General features: G+C 34.2%; 1 protein-coding gene across 1 annotated transcript in view; it reads right to left on the bottom strand.

The window, feature by feature from the left end:
• LOC145288105 (uncharacterized) overlaps positions 1–24,063 on the bottom strand; it is a 269,577-nt gene that overhangs the window by 244,561 nt on the left and 953 nt on the right. Inside the window, exon 2 of the mRNA XM_080136163.1 lies at positions 23,914–23,956. Within this exon, the coding sequence (XP_079992289.1) occupies positions 23,914–23,956 (43 nt within the window). The remainder of the gene's footprint in view (positions 1–23,913; positions 23,957–24,063) is intronic.

Raw genomic sequence — 24,063 nt, 5'->3', positions numbered from 1 at the left:
TATGAAATTCAAGGAATATAGCTTTATTCGTTTTAATAGACATGAATCAAATTAAAGGATAATCAATAATGTTTAAATTTTCAAATGAATTGTTTGTTCCCATATTGTGCCCCCTCTTTTTAAATTCTTTTAAAGTACCTCAGAGGAACTGAAATTCATGTTTAATAGCTATTATTATAATTTGAAGAAGAAAAAAAAACCGATGTAACTGAATGTTCATGAAGGGTTTCCTCCCCTTTGTATTAAACTAAATGTACTATACATACGGCCCTTTTTCCTAGCAGCTATGGTCTGAAGTCCATAATGATCGGTTAATTAGTTTCCGAATGAATCCTGTGCATACAAATATATAAACATATGCCTAACTTTATATAAATAGACATTGTAATTCTTCAGTGCAGTTAGACTAGCACTCATTTCAAACTAGGGATATAACCTAAAAATATGTAGTTAATAGTTGGCAGCTCTAACCACTAGACCACGGTAGGGGGCTATTAATGATATCTACAATGTTTTGATATGAGCATTAACCGCTATTAACTACCCTGCAAGAGAAACGTGAGAATCGGTTCTTCGATTCCTTTTTTGATCCTCCCTGTTATCTAATATTATTTTATAATGATGGTCACCAATTATCAAGGGCAATAGTTACTTGACGATCAGGTTTATATTTGCATTCATTTTTTTATTTCAAAATATAATTTTCTCTGTCAATGGAATAATAAAAATTAAATTTTACTTTTTTTCTCACGGGAAGATTTTTAAATAAAATATCTTAAGTTTTAGGATAGGGGTTCACTTTACTGTATAAATTTAATGTAAATCTAATTCCCCTCTTTTGCTAATGGATGACTGGCACCACAGAGCAATTGCTCTCAGCCACCTCGTCTGCATGCAACTACAAAACAATTATATGTTTCTAAATGTTTTTAAAATTAAATAGAAGAAGAAAGTATATATTTAATAGAAAACTTAATATAGAAAACATTAAAATACAATAAATTTTTATTTCTCTGGATAGATCATTTGCAACTGAATTCAGCTTAACTGGGACAATGTTAAAGGGTAGACACAGTATATTAAACTACAGTGAGATTTACATGAAATAAACAGTTTTTTTAAGTGGCGAGAAACGGGAAAAATCACGAAAGAACGTTTTATGGGCTTATTTTATGCAAGAAGATCAACAACTCTAGTAATCATGTTTAGAGAGATCATTTTAGAAATGTTATTTAACCAGCAGGCTAACCGTCATTACCGGAGATAAAAGTGTAACACAACTTTCATCTCACTCTCTTTCCCCCTCCTCCGTTTTCCCCTTTCTCATTCCCACTATATCTTTTTTCTTTGCCTAGCCCGTTCCTCTCTCTGGACACGCACATACACACATAACTTTAATGAGCATAAGGAAAATAACTCTTTGAAAAAAAGTCAGAGTTAATTCCCTTCAGATGATAATATTAAAAGATGCGTGTACATCTTGGTAACATTAGGAACAAAGTGTAGTATCTGTTTTGATACTACATTTCAACTTTTCTGTCCTCGATCAGTGGAGGAAAATCGTTCCAGACTGAGGCAATTTTAATTTTTGTTCCTATCTAGAGTGCCCGTTTTTGGGGAGATGGATTTTCTCCACATAAAAAACTGTTTAACTCTCTCGTGGGGAAGCAAGTAAATAAGAACATTAAAAACATATGAATGGTCCTTTGACTCGAACTTATTTTAATTTTAGATATTATACATTTGGGGTTATGCCGATTAAGAAATACTAACTTTGTGAGTGTTTGTTGTGTATTCTTCAAGTTTTAACTTGACATACAAACAGACATTTGCTCTTGAACTGCTGGAGAAAGTCTAATTTCGAAAGGTCACTCACAAAAGTAAAACAAAATCAAGCCATTGTAATCAATTAATGACAGGATACAAAAAATAGTATCCAAACCTGTTTATATCACTACTATTCGAAATTTGAAAGTAATTTTTTTTTACAAAGGCGTCACTAATTATCAAGGCCGATAGGCCACTCAAGGATAAGGGTTAAAGAGTGTAGAGTAGTCAAAAGGAAAATAAAGTAATCGATAGTAACGGAAGTTCGGTAAATTTGTTAACTTAAGTGAAACGGCTCATCAGAAACTTGTTCACATTGGACTTGAAGACAACCATATTATAGACAGCTGGAAAGCAGGAAAACGGAAAACAATTCCATAGGCGTGTAGTTCTAAGAAAGAAGCTTTGATCATGGAATCCATGTTTAGGTTTAGACACAGATAAAGAGTGGGAGGAATTATTGATAGTGTTTAGCTAGACGAGTGTTTCTTGTGAAAGTTTGGTGAGGGGGGACCATAGATTGAAGCTCAGTCGAACACTTTCCATGAAAATAACGATAAAGCAGAGACAAATTCGCAACATCTCTTCTGTGAGATAGAGGTTGCAGCGAAGAGAAAAGGACATCTCCCACCAGGCCACAAAGTCTATTTAGAACCCTATCAAGGCAGGACAAGTCTTTTCTAGCAGATCCTGCCCATATGTGGCAACAGTATTCCATCCTTCGACGTATCTGGCTCTTATATAGATAGAGAATTGCATCAGCAGGGAGATATCTACTGGATCGATAGAAGGATCCGACCATTTTTCCAATGGCCTTGACAACAGATTTGATGTACGTATTCCATTTAGATTTGGAAGAATCCTGTATATTGTTGAATAGAAAGTATTTTTTGGCTAAAACTAAAATTTTAAAGCAAAAGTATTATATTTCATGTGTGCTCCTAAAAGAAATTAAAAGAATCAGGTAATTTTCTTACAATCATTCCACTGTTGTATCGAAAATCCTATATATATTTAAAACATGAGATTTAGTATCTGTGTCTAAACTCGGAATGATACTATTTCTAGTAAATAGTAATACTATACCATCTTTTAATGTTCAATTCGGAAGGGGAGAGTAATGTAGTAAATTTCGTGTGGTTATATATATATATATATATATATACATTTCGTGTAGTATATTTTATGTAGTATATTTTGTGTGGCAAATGGAAAAGTTATCCAACAAAATCCGAAAGAAAAGAATTCAGTCGTGTTCAAGCAGACGTGCTTGAATAAAGACTTACTGCCAATATATATATATATATATATATATATATATATATATATATATATATATAACAATTTAATACGCAAAAGATACCGTAAAAACTACATTTAACTTGAAAATCCTGTCACGAAAGTAGCACGTATTCTGCATTAAATACCAAAACATCAATATATATATATATATATATATATATATATATATATATATATATATATATATATATATATATATATATATATATATATAAGCTGAACGTCTCTGTGTATGTGTCTGGTCATGAATAGGCTCCTATATGGTTGACTATTATAGAAAACTGATCACATATAATGATAGAAGATGTATCGAGACACAGGAATGAGTATGTTTGATCTGGCATAATGATGATTCATTAAAATTGTGGGGTCTGCGTACGCGCCTGGTCCACAAAGTGTGGAAATAAAAAACTAAAAAATTAAAAAAAAAGTTTACAAGTGTTTTTGATATAGATGTACATAAAAATACTTTGATAAGTATGTTTTAACTTAAATAGGGTTGGTATAATAAAATTGTGGTGTCTGCGTTCGCGCCTGGCCTCCATAGAATGGTAATAGGCACACACTTTAATAAAGACTTTTTCATATCTATCTGCGTAAGTATACTTTGATAATTATGTTTCAGTTTGAAGAAATATGGTATAATAAAATTATGGGTGTTCGTTCGCGCCTGACTTCCATAGAATGGAAATATGTCACAAAATTTGACAAGGTTTTTTAATATAGATCCACATAATATTGTGATAAGTGTTTCAGTGTGAACAGGTATGATATAATAAATTATGGGGTTTATCTATTTTATTTTTACTTTCATCATATTTTGCTTTGGTTTTGATACTCCCAAATTCGAAGCTATCCCTTTAACAACCCTTCCTTTTCATAACCTATCATACTTTCATAAATCAGAGTCCATTTTCTGTAGGCTGTTTTTGAACCCAGTCAATGACGGGTACTTTTGCTAGTATATATAATATATATATATATATATATATATATATATATATATATATATATATATATGCACACACGAATATGTGACTGGAAAGGAAACATCTTGTTGCTGCCATCAATATTTTGTTGCATTACGCCGGACATTAACCAAACCTTATTTTTATCTAATGTACCTGTTGTTTATCACGTGTTACAACCATGCAGTTCACAACTGCAAAATGTAAAACGAACAGCATTTGATAATTGTATTTAAAACAGACCCTACCATTTTTTAGATAGGATTTTCATATTAAATTCAATTTTGACGGTATCTTTTGTTTTTGTTTTTATTAAATTGTTAAGTGAAAATACAGATTAGTTACAAAACGCCCCTTCCTCTTCATGTTAAGAAAGGTTTTCTAAATAACAACGCCATTATTTCGGTACAGTCCGTATTCTGCATGAGTAGCAAAATTCATATTATAAAAGATGAAATCTTATTTTCTTGGATAATAAAAAGGTAACTAACCATTTATTTTTACATTTTTCTATTGAAAGGGAGTGGGGACAAAGTGAAAAATATTTGTTGCTATCGTGTCCCTTGTTCTGGTCGACTTCCTTTGTAGGGTGAACAAAACATTCCGACAAGATTCTTTTTTGTTGTTTGTTTGTTTTGTTATTTCATTTTTTTAGTTTCTTCCTCTGACAACTGTTAAGATCTTCTTCCGTTATATAAAGATATCTGATTATTTGATAAGGCACAGATGTTAGTATTGCGATTTACCTGACTCTCCGCAAGGGCAAGTTATGACACAAGATTTAGTTCATTGAGTGGAGTGGGGGAGGGCGTAGTCGGAGTAGTCTTTAATGGCAAACAATAGCTCGGTAAAGAAATCTGCTTGCTATTTCTTTTTTTTTTTTTTTTTACACAGTGATCACCACTTATCAAGGCCCGGAAGCCACTCAGGGATAAGAGTTATTGCAAGTACATTACGTTAGTGTGTAAGATGCCTAAGCTGACAGTCAATGAATCTCTGCTTTTCCCGTCTTGTATTCGTACCCAGGAGAATGGGGAGCAAGTTTTTGAAGATATCCACATGACTAGAAGTCACTGATGCGGATTATTATTGGTAAAGACCAACATCCTTGAACAAAAGAGAATATGTTAATTTTGTTAAGAAAACCTGAAAACAAAAAGCAGGAAACATTTTTTTAAGCAAACATTCATGAATAATTGGAAATATACTTTTGAAATAAAACGATTTTTTTTTTTTACTTTTTACTAAGAGTCTGTTTTTTATGATAATGAAATTATTGTTTCTTTTCGCTTATGAGCACAAAGGAACGTGCATGATTGACTTTTCTTTTAAACCATCAATTCCGTTTGTAGAGATAGTTTAAATAATTGAAAATTATTTCATATTTCAAAATTGTCCAGTAAGTTAATACAAGTCAGCCATTGTAATTTATTTTTTAAAAAAGTGCCTGAAGTGTGTTCACTTCATAATCAAAATAATCGAGAGCAGTTCAATAATTAATGCTCCTGACCTACTTATAATTGTCTGATCCAGCTGAAAATGTTCATGTGCAATGATTTATATCTCTGTGGGTTATGTGACAAATTACGACCCTGAACTAACTGTGGTTTCTGATTTATAGGTGTTTGAACTAAGTCAGCTATGAAATGGAGCCTGTTGAGTTTCATGCAGTGATCCGGTTTTTATATTTGAAAGGACGTACATGTTGATCAAATTAAAGAAACGTCGGGAAATGATGCTTCATTATATGACCTTGTAAAATACTGACATCGTGAATTTCGACATGATTGAAAATATGCAATATTCCAAATGATTCTTTTTTTCCACATTTTTTTTTAGTTGTTGTACCGTTGCCCATCTCGTATTACGTTTGAGGATTACAACGGTGCAACAATGTCCTCTTCAATAGGATACATAAACACATTGGATAATCCAGACTCTATAGAAATATGGATAAGATACTTTGAATAAAGAAACCAGAAGATAAACGAAGCAAAATCACATCAATAATGAAAAGGAAGCAATTTTCATGCAGGTTTACGATTTTTAACCTTTTATTTCTTTCACCATTAGTCGGCCATTTTGTATGAAAAAAAAAATAAAACAACTCAACTTGTCATCGATGGGAAACTGATTTTGAGATTGTCAGCCACTAAGAAAGAACAGAACACTAAAAGAAAACCAGAAATTGGATCTCTTTTATTTGTTTTTAACAATTTTGGGGGCTTAGTTAATTACAACCATTTCCACTTGCGGAAATAAAATATTATCCAGACGAACTATAGGAATAAACAAATGCAAGTCATTAACAAATGCCATAGAAATTAGCATATGTATGATAAGCAATTGATTAGTTTTGGACTAGCGTTGCCCAGGATTGACTGATGATCAACGAATGTTTCACACTCCCATATTTTTATTGTCATCGAAATCGGTGCACTCACTCATTTTTTATTTCAATCAAATCGATTGATTGCCTGCTCTAGTTAGGGACCCATCTCAGTGCACCGGGAAGAAGCTTCACATGCCAACACAAAGTGACAGTCCACAATACATTGTAGTCTACATTACATTCTAGATAACCTACTGTTGATTATATAAAAACATTTTTATATATAACTGCTGTAATTAAAGTTTAAAATGAAAAATTAAATATCATGTTTCAATTGTGCTTTAAACAGAAACATTAATTTCAGACACGCTCCTGTCATATCAAAGAACCTACTAATTTTATATGCCGGGCTTTTCTGCTTGTGTGGTAATAAAACTTCTGATGTTAGGCTGTATAAGGCATTAACTTGGGTCAAAATCGTCTGTTCCTTCCATTATTGGATTTTTTCGATTATTGATTCTTGATACTTATCAAAGACATTTCGATACAAAACCTATCTAAGAATATTACTAGATACATAAAGTACATTTATGTGAAATTTCATAAAAATCAACCCAGTCATTTCGAAGTTCATAGAGAACAAACACACACACACACACACACACACACAGACGGATAACGTTCTTTTTATATAACAGTAGAGATAAAGAATACAATAAAAAACGACATTTAACAAACACAACTGTGAAAATCCACTACATCGTTAGACCCAGAATCCAATCTAGACACCTGGAATGGATCCATTTTTCTGTTCATCAGACCAAGAAGGTATAATATCTACTCACTTATCTAATTATTACTTATAGACCGCCTTTATAGAGAGATAGAAGGTACAAGCGAAAAGTCAGGATACTCTCAGCATACAACAGCATTGCACTGACATGTCACACTCTAAAAAGTAAAGAGTAGTCTCCCTTGAAATTGCCTTTTTGCTTAATACACAGACTTCCTGTTTGGATTTTTTGTATGGCATGCCGAGTTTCAATAAAGAATGAATTAAAATTGAATGTAAGGTTTATTTTTTCTGCTATAAATTCTATATATTTTCTTGGTATAAACTTAAATTTGAAAATTTGCTTCATTTTTTTTTGGAAATCAATTACAAACAAAATTTTTCAAGTACATATTTTTAGCCATTGTTACATTAAAATTTAATTTAAGCAGAGAAAAAAATTTGTTTTCATTTTGTATGTGTCACTTTTTAATTTAATTTTATTTTTTGAGGAAGTTGTGGCACTCTAAACAGGAAGTTTCTGCTTTAGTTCTGAAGTTTATAGATGAGGAACGATTGTTGGACTACTGTTCTCACAACGAGTGTTATTTGTACAGCGTTTCAGTCGATGTAACCTCCAACCTTCTTCAGGTTATAACATGGCGGGCGGTTTATACACCTGAAGAAGGTTGGAGGTTACATCGAATAAAACGTTGTGCAAATACAGAACCCAGAAAGTTTGTGCATTTAAATAAAAAAAAACACTTTCAAGGGAGATTACTCTTTACTTTTAAGAGCGTGATATATCTACTGCAATATTTTTGTATATTGAGAATGTACTGATTTTTCACGTGTACCTTCTACCTCTTCTTGCAGGGGGTCTATAAGTGATGGTTATGTAGTTGATGATAAAATAAGTGAGTAGGTTTTATGGCTTCTTCGTTTGATGTTTAGATCATAAGAATTTCATATTTGATACATGAAATCTGATGACTAAAAAACAAATGTGAGTTACTCATATAAGAAATAAACTATGTCAAAATACACAAAATCATTGTGAAATACATCTATATTGTTAATTCTAATTGATTAACTAATTTTAAAATTAAAAAGGTATCAGTCCACCCGATGAAAAAAGAAAAGAAAAATTCAATTCACATGAGAACTTTGTTTGGTGTTGTCAAAGAAACACAGCATGAAATTTAGCCCAAGGAAATGTTTCATCCTGTTTCCTGTAAATGTCTTGTAGACATGCAACACACCCAACGAAATTAACTCTTAACATCCTGTTGAAAATATTTCTACGTCCACAGACTCAGTCTTGTAAGGTATTATCCCCCAAAATGGCTAGAATCGTTTTTTATAATTTTTTCATTTAAATATTTATAATGTCTTTATTTTCTGAAGAGATTATGATGAAATATGAGTTTGAGTCATATTTGGGTTTTTAATGTTGATGATTCAGTTCAATTCAGTTAATTTCGCAAAAATAAAACAAAATTCATGTGAAGAAAGATTGGTAAAAATTTATACAGAAGATGATACAGTAATTCAATATTTGTCCAAATTCACTTGCATTGGTGATGCTTTTCTTACCTTTCTCTATTAAATCTATTAAAATCTATTAAAATCTATTAAAATCTATTCCAACGTCAATGGATTCAAATTGAGAAAGTGGTCCTCCTTTGGTTTAATCAAAATCAATAGTGAAATATTTTCTTGTAGCGTCTGCATAGACTTCGTTCTGGTATTGGAGTGCATAATAAGTCTGGGGATATATAACAATGCCCACTGAAGAGATTGTTGTTCAAAATGAGATCACCAATCGTCAATTTCCAAAGGAGAAAAAGTTCGAGTTTGAGTCTTGAGTCTGCTTTCGTAGGGCAAATCCGATAGACATCGTACCATTCAAGTAGCCAGCTTCGTATTTCATCCCGAATGCTGGATACCACGTCATACTTTAGATATTGAAGGGTTGTTTAAAGTAACTCATGGAAAAAAGGTTGTTTATCCCTTTTGAAGAGGACTGGTTCCTGAAATAGCTATCACTACCCTGATGTAAGTCGCAAAAGAGTTATTTGCCTTCCAATGGGAACAGTCAAATATATTTAAAGAATTATTATTAGGTTGACAAGAAAGTTTTTGCAGTTTTTAACTTTTAAATTCAGTTGAACATATCTCGGCTCAAGCAAAAATTTATTGATCGAAATAAGCACCTTCAGAATCAACACATTTTTGCCAAGTCTATTTATGTTAGTAACGTAAACATCTTGCGTTATAGCGGCGATGAAGTCACTGAAGGGGTTTTCGATATTGCTTAAGTTTTTTAAACATTTCTCACACAGAAAGTTGTTGAGATGCTTTAAAAAGTGGTAGTCAGTAGGTGAGAAATCTGGAGAGTATGGTGGATAAGACAGAGTTTTGTAGCCCAATTTATTCAACTTCTGTAGAGTTAAATATATCTAAAGAGTTATGATTCCATGCATTGTCGGCTTAGTTTATGAATGAGGAGTCAGTGGCATAACCATTTTATGGTTCTAAGCAGATACAAACAAGTAATTAAGCTGTATTATAATTTACTTATGGGATGTTTATTATTTCAAATGTTTCAAGTATTTCAAGTAACGAATTTTGTAAAGTGATATCAAGCCGGCAAATTAAACAAGTTATGTATAAAAGTGAAATATAAATATCTTTTACATAACGTATCTTCATGCTTTTTTCTTGCTTTCATTTATAATACGTTTTTGCAGTCAAATACCAGATTTGAAGGTATTTATTTCTCTCCCACAATGAGAAATTTCACACAAGTGACTGAAACTGGGATTGAAAAATCAACGCTCTCAAGAGAGGCCACTCTTATCTTGCAAACGATGCCTGAGCAGCTCCTACGACACTCTCTGGTAGAAGCACTGAAGGTGATTAGCAATAAACTAACCCTTTCTCAAAGAAAGAAGGCAAAGTCTAGAATGATATGCCGCCTAGAAATGCACAGGAACAGCAACAACAATTATAATCAACAGGACCAAAGTCATTACAAGAGTGATCTAGACGCTGTTGATTTTGGGGCAGAGTGAAAAAGTTTAAAATTTGCACATATTTTAACTGATTTCTTAATTTGAAAAAATGAGATTTTTAGCATTTTTTATTGAACTCATAATTGATGTGCAATTTGATAGATTGTCTTTTTAAATACATCTTTGGATTATTTGGCTTTTGAAGAAGCCAACAAAAATAAGAAAACGGATCCATATTTGAAACCTAAAACGTTTGGAATCGATGGGCCTGTGGCTATCGATTTCATGAGGAATGTTCGCAGGTAAGTCCAAGAGGAAACACCTGTAACCGTTACTCACTTGGTTCTTTCAATTCGCCTAGCTTTGCTGTCTAGAGCAGCCACTTGTCTTTCTTGCCATCTAGCAGACACTTCTCACTCCTGCTTCTTCTCGGCTCAACCCATGGCTATTTGAAAGTCAATTCCATCTAAATCAGGGATGGGGCGGGGGGGGGGGTTACTGAAGTATGCAAATTCTAGAGATTTTTCTCCCTCATTTTTGTAAAATTAAAGAAATTTTTCTTTAGTTTTGAATTGTTTTTAAGGAAAGTAAAAAACAGACCTTGATTTTACTTTCCACAACCTCCTCGTAACTTTCGCTTTCTTTATTTTGTCCTTTAGTCCTCACATTCCATGAGCGATGTTTCTGACAAAGGAAGAAGAATTGCTATTTTTGGATCGGTATCTATCCATAAACAATTATTATTGACTAGTTTTGACCTTGGAGGTTTTTTTTTTTTTAATTTTTTTATTTTGGTTCCTTACACCAAGTAGCTTCATGCCTTGTCTGGAGTGATTTTCATAAAAAATACAAAGATATTTGACATTTTGTGTTTAGTTTTTCTTTTTTATATATATATTTTACTTTCTACCTTTTAATTCCACAGTTCCAATCCCCCCTTTTTATTTATAACCATTCAAATAATATTTATAATTAGGCGACTTAGCCTCGTCTCAAATACATTGAATATAAATGAACTTTGATAAAACGTATGTGTATATATTTATATATTTTTATGTACAGAATTCACTCCTAAACTAATTAATCGATCATTATGAATTTTGGAACACAGCCTCTAGGCGTAAGGGGTCAATTCTTCTGTTGTAATTATACTATTTCATTTTTTTTTTTTTTTTTTAACGTCAAACTTTAAACGAATCATAAAGATGTTATAATAAAACCGAATAAAAGTACAAACTTCATTGTATTTTGCTTCATACCAGAAATTTCTATACGATTGGATTTGAATTAATCTTAAGATCACCTTTCTTTCCGGTTAGCTGCAATTGGAATGTGCACCAAATATAAGTTCAAACCCGAATCAATGACAATCAATGATTCTTTTTCTTGAAAGAATTTTTTTTTTTTTTTAAAGAGGTCTTTCCTTGTTGGCCTCACTTACTGATTTTTTTTTTTTTTTTTTTTTCTAAATCAAATCAAACTTGTTCGAGCCTGGACGCTGCTGATGATAATGACCAGTCAACCAGGTGGATTTGATCTTACCTCGCTGGATGAATTACCCGAGAAGGAAGTAGGTAATAAGTGCGTATGGGTGCGTTTTTTACTTATATCGCTATCCCATTTCATGGCTATTCACTACCCCCTCTGGCCTAACAATTCGGCAAAGGTCATTGAGGAGAAGGGGATACAGATAGCTGTTTACATTTGTCAAGCATAGAAAGCGAGTTGTTGAATCATTATATTGTACGACCGTTTCAAGCCACTCTCTTAATTTTGAAGGTTGTTTGTTGCGTTGTTCAAGTCATAAACCGCTTTTCTTCATCTTGTGTTATGGCCGGTTTTACTAATTATGTACGACAAATTAAAGCGCTACAAATGTACAACAAAGCACAACGACTATTCCTGCTGATTGTCTGTCCACAACGTTTCAGCCGATGTAACCTCCGACCAATGAATGTAATTCCAACAATCTAATACAAATTATCAACCGTCATTATAAAAATTTCGAAAATAAATTTTAAAAATTTCATTCCTTGATCTCCTCATTTCTTGAGACCGTCACAAATAAATCTTCATATCGACCACCAGATGGTATAATTTTTTTTACAAAGGAGTCACCACATATCAAGGCCTGGGGGCCATTTGAGGATAAGGATTAATGAGTGTACGGTAGTCATTGGGGCAATCGTGGAAATTTGTTATAATTAGATTATTTAAAACGACGCTTCAATAAGTAATTGTTTACATTGGATTTGAAGACAACAATATTATAGTCAGTTGGAAAGCAGAGCAGTGGAACAGAGTTCCACAGACGCAGTTCTAGGAAAGAATCTTTGTTCATGAAATCCATGTTTGGGTATAGACACCAATAGAGAGTTGGGGAAATTATTGAAAGTGATTTTGCTTAGATGAGTGTTTTTTGTGAAAGCTCGAAAAGGGGGATCATAAATCGGAGCTCAGTCAAGCACTTGCCATGAAAATAACAAAAGAGCAGAGACAAGCTCGCAACGTCTCTTCTGTAGGAAAGTGGCTACAAAGAGCATCACTTACTAGATTACAAAGTCGGTTTTGAACTTTATCAAGGCATGGTGGGGTGTTACAAACAGCTCCCGTTAAGACTTCTGAACATAATAGACATACTCTCCTCTATGGCTACCCTACTCTGGCTTATACAAATATTTGTTCACTTGTTGCTGATAGTAACAACTCCACCAGACTAGATGAATTCTTGTCCTGAAATCTTGTAAGACCAAAACAGCGAAAGAAATATATACTATAATAAAGTTAACTGATTAATAAGTGACGAAAATTATTACTGATTTCTTTATTAACTCAACGTTTAAGAGACAAAAGAGTTCCGTAATAAAATATTTGAATATCTATGCATCTCGTATAGAGATCAAGCGTCAATTCCAGGAAGAAGCTCCTTGATATTTGAGAACTACTACCGAAGTAAAATGAAACATATAAGAACTGAATGACGTCAGAACCAAATCCAATTCCGATATTTCTTTCTAAATAAGAATAAATAAAATCCTGACCAGAGATACGTTACTCATATACTACTTATTTGTCTATATAAAATATTTATTTTAGAATATGGCATTCATATCCTTGACAAAATTTCACCCCTTCACTGTTGAAGTCCCTAAATGCCAGAAAGCTTTTTACTCTAATGGTTTCTTCCCTCGAATGGCTAAACTTTGGAATTCCCTTCTTGCTACCTGCTTCCCTGGCTTTGCTGATATGGAGAAGTTTAAATGTAACGTAACCCAAAATCTTGTTAATATTTCCTAGGCATGGTCTCAAATAGTAACTCCTTACGTCCAAGTGGCCATACGCCTTGTTAGGGACGAACGTGCGTAAAAAAAAGAACATAATATTATAGAAATTGAACAACTGTTTGTCTTAAACATTTTTACAAAGCTCAAGAAAATTACCGAAAGAAATTCTTAACAATTTCCAGATTACTAAAAGAAAAAAAAAAAACTCTTAGAAATAATTGAAAAGTGACTGAGTAGATTAGTAGTGTCTGGGATCTGAAGTGGCTTCAGCAGACTTAAGGCCACACCTTTCACCCCCTCCCACTCCCCTTTCAACGGTGAACAACATATCATCATAATAAGTGAACGTCTGGCCATTTAACTCATCGTTTTCAATTCTCTCATAATATTGTTCGTCATCCAACTCTCTTATCCTTGCGTGGCTCTTAGTCTTCGTAAACGATGACTCATTTTTCTTTTTCAATTTTTGTTTTACACAGTGATCACCACTTATCAAGGCCCGGAAGCCACTCAGGGATAAGGGTTATTGTAAGTACATTACGTTAGTGTGGAGATTTGATGAAGTGTTTACTTAAGGGGGCGGTTCATTAGGAATTTGTTAACATTGGACTTGAAGACATCCAAGTTGTAGTCCGGTGGGAAGCAGGCAGACGGAACAGAGTTCCACAGGCGTGCAGTTCTAAGAAAGAAGCTTTGTTCATGGAATCCGCGTTTTGATTTAGGCACAGATATAGAATGGGGGAAATTTTTCACAATGGATTCAGCTAGACGGGTGTTTTTCATGAAAGATTGGCGAGGGGGGACCAGAGATTGGAGTTCAGACGAGCACCTGCCATGGAAATAACAATAAAACAAGGATAGGCTCGCAACGTCTCTTCTGTGGGAGAGAGGTTGCAGGGTAGAGAAAAGAGCATCCCCCACTAAGCCACGAAGTCTATTTTGTACTCTGTCAAGGCAGGATAGGCTGTTTTTAGCAGCTCCTGCCCAGATATGGCAGCAGTATTCCATCCTTGGACGTACTTGACTTTTATATAGATAGAGAATTGCATCAGTAGTGAAATATCTTCTGGAGCGGTAGAAGGATCCCACCATCTTTCCAGCAACCTTGGCAACAGACTTGATGTACATGTTCCATTTCAGATTAGGAATAAAGGTAAAACCCAGAATCTTGTCAAAACATGGGGCCTCACCCAGACGAGAGCCATCCATCCCAATTGATGCCAGCTGGGAATCAGAGCGTTGATGATGTAAGGATATGAGTTTGGTTTTAGATGCATTAAAGGTAACCAGCCACGTCTTCCCCCACTGAACCACGCGCTCGAGATCAGAGGAGAGAGAATCAGAGAGAACTTTGTCATTTACAGCCTTTGATGTGTTGCCGTAGATGGTCGTGTCATCAGTATAGATGTCAACGAATGATTTAAGTATGTGTTTAGGGAGGTCATTGATGTAGATCAGGAAGAGAGTTGGGCCCAGGATTGACCCCTGAGGGACTCCAGCATTTATATTGCAGGCCTCCGATTTTTGTCCATCTACCACTACTCTTATGAGCCTATCGGAGAGAAATGATTTAATGATTGAGAAAACATTTCTAGTTATACCGTAGCTGGAAATCTTGTGAAGTAGACCCTTATGCCATACCTTGTCGAAGGCCTTTGATATGTCAAAAGTAATTGCCTTAGAAAGGAAGCTTTTGTCAAGAGATTCACTTATCCTGTGGGATATAATTGTCAGCACATCGCGGTAGATCTTGCAGAGCGGAAACCATATTGTGTGTCACTAAGAAGGTTATTCCTGCTGTTCCTGCAATTTTCTTATCTTTTTGTTTTTGCTGAGGATAGAGCATCCTACCGGATATCAGAAATTCACCTGCTATTTCAGACACTCCAACTGAGAGATCATTTTTAAGATTCTAACCGTCCCTTTAAATGCAATTGTTTTTATCACTCTTGCACTTTGTTCACCGGGTATATTCGCGTGATATTTTTTTAAATTTCTTTTCATGAATCTGATTGCTGTTATAATTCCTGAAGTGATCAAAATCTTCCTAAAATTCCGATTTCTGTACACAAGACTTTTGTCTTTTGTTATCTTTTGTTATCTTTTGTTAGCTCTGTTTAAGCCAGCATCATTCTTTATCGCATGGAAAACAGTGTTTATGGCCGAATCACTTCAACACACCAATTCTTATAAGATAATTGCAGTTAAGCAACATTCACCCTATTTTTTACTTAAATGGGTCACCATGTGGTAATATTAGTTGCTGTAAACAGATCTTCCACTCAGGCGTCTAAATGAATAGCAACCTTACTGAGAATATAAACTAGTGACATACTAGGGTCCTGATGCAATGGTAGGTAAGGCTATCCACTCTACTGTAAGGGTACCTGATAATATGTAAATATTTTCAATTATGACTGAAAATGCGTAATCAGCAAGGGGAATAATTTATATTTTTCATTGAAAAAATATCAAAGTTATCTCCCTTTCCATAAAATTTTATTGTTTCCATATGAAGTTGCAAAATGTGTAAACAAACAAAAATTAAAAACCAAAACACTTTTACTCCATCCCAGCCAACACTGGAGATATATATATATATATATATATATATATATATATAATCGGGGTCCCGATTTCGAATCTCGCCAGATTCAGCCACTCTGATGAGTCATAGACGACAAAACACGTGTCAGTGGATAATTATATTTTAAAAACTATATATATATATATATATATATATATATATATATATATATATATATACGGCACAATCACGTTGACACACCAGTTCTCGCCAGGTCGCCAAAGTTAAGCAATGATGGGCTGGCCAGTATGAGATGGGTGCCCATTTGGGAAGATTAGGTGCTATATGTGCCATGCCGTCATAGAAATTTCCAGGTTGTTATCTAGGGTTGCATTCATTCACTGGGAGAGAGGCAACCCTAGTCTTTGTTGAGACATACATCTGATATAAAAACCTTGTGGCAATCATTTGCACCGACAAAGCTTAGCCGTAATACCAATTATACAAACCCCTCATCAATACAAACAAATCACCTGTGTGGATTTCTGAACAATTTAGTTGTTGTGATGGAACCTCATACATCGAATTCGAGAAGAGAGTCCATCTATCTATATGGCATGGATACGAACTTGAATCAAGTAATCACATTCAAGATGGCGGTTATCAATTATGATGACGAGACTGAGTTGCATATCAAGAAAGCATACCAAATATGCTGCAATATGTATATGCATAAAGTGTACTATCGTCAATATCAAAACTGATAGTATCATCCATATTATTGCAGATCTGTCCAATCACCACGTGAAAAAAAAAAGGTTCAGTGTTTAAAGAGCTAAGGCTTTAACAGTAAGGTTACACGCATGGTCTTATGACTCTCTATGCTTAGAAAAATGTTTTACATATTTGTAATAATTAATATTGGCTTTCTGTTGTGACGTAGCTCGAACACGTGACTATATATATATTTAAGGAGAGCAAAACTAGTTGAAGTCAGTGGAATCTGCAAGTTGGAATGTAAAAACTTAGCGATTTACTTGTTAACTCACTTACCAGTTGTGGCTACCCGACACGGACTTTTATGATTGTACCTTACAAAATAAAGAGATTTTATATTTTATATCTGTCTATTGTTTTCCACGACGATGTAACAGTCCTCCAAACTAATGTGTTAAGTTTGGTCAAATTTTAGGTTGTAGATCCATTTAATCATTGATCTGTTATTATAATTAATAATAATTATTATAATAAATGGATCTGTTATTATAATTAATAATAACAAATGGATCTGTTATTATGATGCACTCGAGTAAGAATAGAGTGCAAAGTAATGATAATTAGCAATTACATTTGTTCTGGCAACTTTAGTTACAATCCTTTTTATCAAATTGTATCACTTCTATTATTGAAGCTGACAGAAATAAACCTATTCTATATCTAATATATTTATACTGTTTTCCACTCAACTTTTTTGAAATTCAATTTTATTGGGACTTTCAGTAAACATGAAAATATACGGACGAAAAAGTGAGAACTATTGGCTTCCTAGGCGATTGTCTAATTCAACTCGTCGTTAGAGCTGATCTCATATAAAAGAAAGGGTGAGGCAGTCAAGTGGAATAAACACGAACTTTCTTTTAAATTTCTTTGATCAACTGGTTACAGGAGCTGTGGAATTTGAGGGAATCGGTTCCAGATTGTAACTTCACAAGAAAAGAGTGCGGTATTAGTATGGCAGGGGAGAAGAAGGAGGATAAGGAAAAGGTTGGAACCAGGTGGCATGGAATCCATTGATACCGTTTTTTACAGAAGAATAGTAATAGTAGGAGACGGGGTCGGTGTAAGCCCGTAAGTGTGCACTTCCTTTAAAATTTGATATGTGAATCGACGTTTTGTTTTATATACTAATAAGTCATCATTTATCAAAGTGAAAATCCACTCGAGGTTAAGGATGAATGAGATTGCCAATAGGGTGATGAACGATACTATGAGAAGATTGGAAACTATGGATGAAATTTGATCACTTAAAAAGATGTCTGGACAAGTTTTTGTTGGCATTGAACTTGAAGATGACTATGTTGTAGTCAGCTTGAAGCAGTCTCGTAGGGAAATGTTCCACAGATGGGAAATTCACGGAAAGAAGCTGTTCATGAAAATTTAAATATACAATGGAAGAAAGTAAATTTCTTTACAATGGTGGTAGGTAGATGAGTTTTAGTTGCAAATGTTTTACAGGAGATTGCAGCTCAGTTGAGCGACTATTATGGAAACAATAACGGTGGAGTGGAGAAAGACTAGCAATGCGTTTTCAAAAAGGGAAGGAAAAAGATCATTTGGAGATCGTAAACAAAGTGTATCCTGAATGACACTTCCCAAATGTGTCAGTAGTAGCCCATCTTAAGACGCATTTGCCTTTGATACCGATAGAAGATTGCATAAAATGTCATGTACTTTCTGGAGTGATGGAATGATGAAAACTATTCTTTTAGCACCTTTAGCAACAGATTTTCCAGTTCAGATCTGGAGTAAAACTCAGTCGATGATTGATCTTGTTATCTCAACCTAACAATGTTTATCCTACAGTGATCTCTCCGGGTCTTCAGAAGTGGTCACTTCCCATGTATATATAAAAAATAAAAAAAGCAAAAATAAAACGAGAATCCGAGTGTTGTTGGTGAAAAAAGAGAGAAGTTTTGTTTTAAAAGTGTTAAATAGTACAGTCCCATGGAGTAAATGTGGTATTGTGGTGATTGTAAGTATGAAGTTATGTTTCTCCTTCCCACATTGGGGAGATATGACACAAGGAGTAGAAAGTGGGATTTGAAAAGTCAGCACCTTAGAGAAAGAGCACTGTGGCCTGCAAAAATTACCTGGGCAGCCCCATTGAGATTTCCCAGTAGGACCACCTCAGACGATTATGCCAGCACCAGTCAACGGTATTCACCATAGTCGGGTTGAACCAGTTACCTCCAAAGGAGAAATTGTCAAGGGAATATCAAATTCACAAGTGTATATACCAGTCAAAGGAGATGACGATATTAGGTTTCTGCAATTCGTGTAGGAAGGTATCGACATATACGGCATAATAACATTGACACACCAGTTGTTGTTAGATTATTGAAGGTTAGCAACATTGAGTCTGGTTAGTACCAGATGAGTGACTATTTGGGAATACCAGTCCATGTATAAAGGAAGACGTCGACAATGCCTCGTAAGAATCATTTCAGATGATTAGCAATAAACTAAACACTTCTGAAAAGAAGAAGGCAAATCCAGGGAGGGTAGACCTCCTAGAACTGCACAAGACTAAGGTTATATCTCAGACAAAATGGAACAAGTCTTCTAAACAATGACGTAGACTCTTGCTTTTGATGTCGAGTATGTGATTACTAATCATTGATCAGTAATCAAACGTACTAAATGGTACTGATGAAAGAACGCACCTAGTTAAAAAATAAGATAGTCAATGGAAAACCAACAGAACTCCACTCCTCCAATTTCATGACCTTGTGCCTTAAATAAAATCATCTTGTGGCTTCATTACTTTATCGATGTAAATAACGAAATTCATCTTCAAAATTTTGATTCGACTTTCAACCAGAATGTTTGTCTTTGTGTTTAGTTTAATGCAAGTTTTTTTTTTTTTTTTTTTTCAAGAATTGGTGACTTTCAGATGTTGGTGACTAAAGCAATCGCTGCCTAGTTCGCTTAGAGAGGGTAGTACTCGAGCCATTCTAATCTCCCCTGTCCCCACCCCTTAGGAAAGTTGAGGGAAAAACTTGTAAAATACAGACTTTTCTTTTAAATGCTTTTGATCCATTGATTATAGGATTAAGGAGTTGTGGAATTTTAGAGAAGCGATTCCAGATTGCCCCCCCCCCTCTAAAAGAAAAGAAAAAAGGGCAGATAAGGGGCGGAGAGGGGTAACAGTGAGAGTGGAAATGGGACTGGAACCATCTTATTTGAAACTCATTGACACAGTTCTTTTTGGATGAGAACAGTAGTAGTAGTAGTAGTAGTAGTAGTAGTAGTAGTGGTGGTGGCGGTGGTGATGGTGGTGGTGGTGGTGATGGTTCCTTGCTGAAAAGAAAGCTCTTCTATTATTTAGCCAAGATACGATAGAAAGAAAAAAAAATATCCTCAAGTAAAGGAGAATTGGAAGTGTGGGTGACAGCATTAGGTAACCTCATAGATAAGTACTGGCCCTTATAGAAATATGCTAGACGTGCACTTTACTACATTTCTATTGATATAAAAGCAGCAGCAGCAAGATATCTTTCTAAGAGATTCGGGGGGGGGGGGCGTATGAGGGTACGCACCTTCCTCCTCTACCCAGGGGCCACCGTGTGTAGGTAAAGGATTGGACCAACAAAAAAAAAATAGAAGGGTTATATTGTGCTAAGCTCATTTCCTCCCAATGAAGGAGTGGAAGGAAAAACGAAAAGGCCTAACTAAGGGTTGAATAATTGTAACCCCCACTCCATATACATCCCCCCCTACGCACCCCTAACCCTGTTACTGATACACACAATCCTAGGTCTAGTTACGACCAAGAAGTCCAGAGAAAAAAAAAGCAAACTTTTTTTTTTCTTCAAGAAAATAAAATTGCTTTCAGCAAATGTCAACATTTGAATAATATATATATATATATATATATATATATATATATATATATATATATATATATATATATATATATACTAGCAGATATATGCTTCCTTCAGTGGCATAGTTTTATGAACTAATATCATGGCGAACGAACATATCTTTCGCAAGCAACACCCGATTGAAGGAGGAGGTAATACCTAAGAGGAGGATGGTATCATAACAGCAGAATAGCACTCATCTACCACAAAAAAATGAAAAAGAGTAAGTTATGCCTGAGGAATGATTTAACATTTTTTTTACCCCTTTTCCACCCCAAACAAGGCATACTGCCACTTGGACGTAAAGGGGTTACCATGTGGTGCCATGCCTGCAATGTGAGTCCTTTTCTAGCACGGTAAAGGGAGCGCACCTTCTTTGCAGCAGCCTTGACAATATCTTCACTGTTTTTGTTCCAGTTCATGTTGCCTGTGACTGTTGAGCCGAGGAGTTTGAAGGAAGAGCTATCAGGTAGGGTGTTATTAGACATGGCAATTCGTGGTTGACATGACAATAAAACAGTGACTACACTACCCCCCTACACCCAAAAAAATGAAAAGAAGGGAATAATGTCTGAGAGAATGGTTTTGTAACAACAGAACAGATGCTACACTATTTCCAAAAGAGGGGATAAAACTTGGGAGAATAATATAATGACAACAAGGTGCTACACTAACTTTCTGAATTGAGCCTTCGTTTAAAATCATAAGATAAAGCTAAATGGCTTCCAATAGTCGAAGACCACCTAAAGGTTCCCTTTTTATTAGCTGCTACACTAGCAAATATACACCACAATCAGTTGACACATTGGTTCTCGTAAGATCACCAAGCAACAATGAGCCTAGCCAATACCAGATGGGTGACCATTTGGAAACGCTAGGCGCTATATGAGCTCTCCGCTTATCTCGGCATTGTTTCCAGTTGCCTTAAACTTATTCATATGCAACTAGAACTAAAACTGTGCTAAGGAGTGGTGTGGTTAGAGATTGTGTAACTCTTGCCACAATAATTGCATGCACAGGCACCTTTCAGTGGTTATCCATAGTTTGACAAGACTGGGTGGATACAGAGATATAAAAGAAGACACCACTCCTTTTCCAATATTATTCCACTTGCCCTTGACAAGGGAGCATCGAGGATTATTTTTTAAGGTTTTGGTATGGTTCAACCAAGGATTGAAACCCTGTCTCCTGGTCTATTAATGAATACTCTGACCGTTATACCAAATAGTGCAAATAAGGAGTAAGAGTAAGAGGAGTAACAAAGATGTCTGTCTTTGAGTCTGTCTACATGTATAGGAAGCAAAACTACTGGACTAATTCCTACGATTTTCATAAATTTAGGATTGATAAATAGACGGTGTAGAAATTCCAGTGAGCTATGTCTGATTTCTTTTTAAAGGGTCAAATGAAGTATCCCTTTTGTAAAATAAAGTTATCCATGGATTCCAAAATTACTCGAGAGATTTTTACGAAATTAAGAACATAGGTGGTAAAAGCTACTCCTTGTTGTTCTATGCGATGTTATCATCCCCAAATGCAGACAACACCAGTTAACATTGGGTATTTTTGACAATATCCAACAAAGCAAAAAAAGCGGCAAAAAAATAGATAAATGTACAACAAATAAGTGTTACCAAAGGCAAGATATGTATCTATTTGGATAAGTTTTTTTGTGTGTTTTATAACTCATTTTAAAGCAATTTAATTTATTTTTTTACTGGAAGATAAAAAGAAAGACTGTTTCCGCCTTCATCTTTCCATCTCCCTAAACCCTTCACGACTATTTTATGCGGCACGAGTTTGGCCTGAGGCAGGGCCAACCTAAGTAGAAGGCCGTTTCATTAAAAGTCACATAACTTGCTAGCGTCAGAGAATAATGTACAGCGGTTATTCTCGATTTCATATTATTCATTTTATTATTATTATTATTATTATTATTATTATTAGAATACCCATTCCATGTAAGGTGAAAGAGAGAAATATTACATTTTTAGAACGCATAAATTGATAAAATAGGCAAACATTTTATATCACGTTAAAAGTTCTCGCTCAACAAACTATTGACATCAAAACTAATGGTTTCTTATCACTTTATATCAAGCGATCACAAACAATAGATATTTTTCCGACATTTCGAATCAGCTGTTCTTTATATTATATACTGAATTACCTCCCTTAGCGTACTCACTATTTATACATATAAATATCGAAGCCGAAAAGCAACTTGTATTATTATATTAGATATTAGTAACATTATGCTCTAATATTACATATTAGGTACTTTCGAAATATATACTTGGAAATATTAGATCTACATATTTTTATATTTCTAATATGTATATATTTGTATATATATATGTGTGTGTGTGCGTGTGTGTGTGTATGTAAGTATTATGTGCACGAATAAAAGTTTACATAGAGTTAACAACAGCATAATATATTTTTTGTTTTATACTTAAAATATAAAAATATAATTCAATGACAAGTTAATTAGCCATCTTCAGCGACGATTCCCGGGTAATAGATTCTGATATTATAAGTATGATATATATATATATATATATATATATATATATATATATATATATATATATATATATATATATATATATATGACAGAGAGAGAGAGAGAGAGAAAGAGAGGGAGAGAGAGAGAGAGATAGGGAGAGGGGGTGCTGGCTATGTAATCAAATCGCGGTTTCTTGTAGTCATTGGTATTACGCCCAAATTTGAGAGAGGCGGCTGTAAATGGAATTTCTTTCCTTTTTCTTCCTTTTCAAAAGAAGGAGAGAAGTGAAGTAGGGGGTGGATGCTCCTGCCAGATTTTCGACTCTCAGACATTCATATTATAAAATAATGACTGCTCCCTCGATGATGAAAAAAGCAGGAGTAGCATTATTAATTCTGTCTATTTTTTTTTTTTTCTGATTTAAATTTTCTTGTGCTCCCACCTCCTTTTTTCAACAAATATATCAATCTCGTTTTATACGGAATAATTATTTGGGAAGATATCGAAATTATTGGAATTTAAAATAAAAACGCCATTTATAAAAGTTTAAGAATTGTAATTTTTAAGTAATTTTAATTTATGCCTTTTAGAGTCAAATTTTAGAGAAAAAATAGAGACAGAAAAAAAGAAGAATTATTAGTAAAAATTAAAAAAATAAAAATAAATGAGTTTTGAGGTAAAATTACGATTTAAAAACTAAAATTCTTAAAGGACAAACAATGTACTTACTGCATTTGCGACGCTGCTAGTAACGCAGATGATCAAAATTAACCTGGAATAAAATAAAACACGCTTAAGAAATCAAAGATTATCACATCAATATATATATATATATATATATATATATATATATATATATATTGATGTTTTGGTATTTAA

This window comes from Euprymna scolopes, chromosome 11 (assembly GCF_053919585.1).
Source record: "Euprymna scolopes isolate OS-2025 chromosome 11, ASM5391958v1, whole genome shotgun sequence".
Lineage (NCBI taxonomy): Eukaryota > Metazoa > Mollusca > Cephalopoda > Sepiida > Sepiolidae > Euprymna > Euprymna scolopes.
The sequence above is the reverse complement of the archived record's forward strand: the minus strand, read 5'-3'. Positions and strand labels throughout refer to the sequence as shown.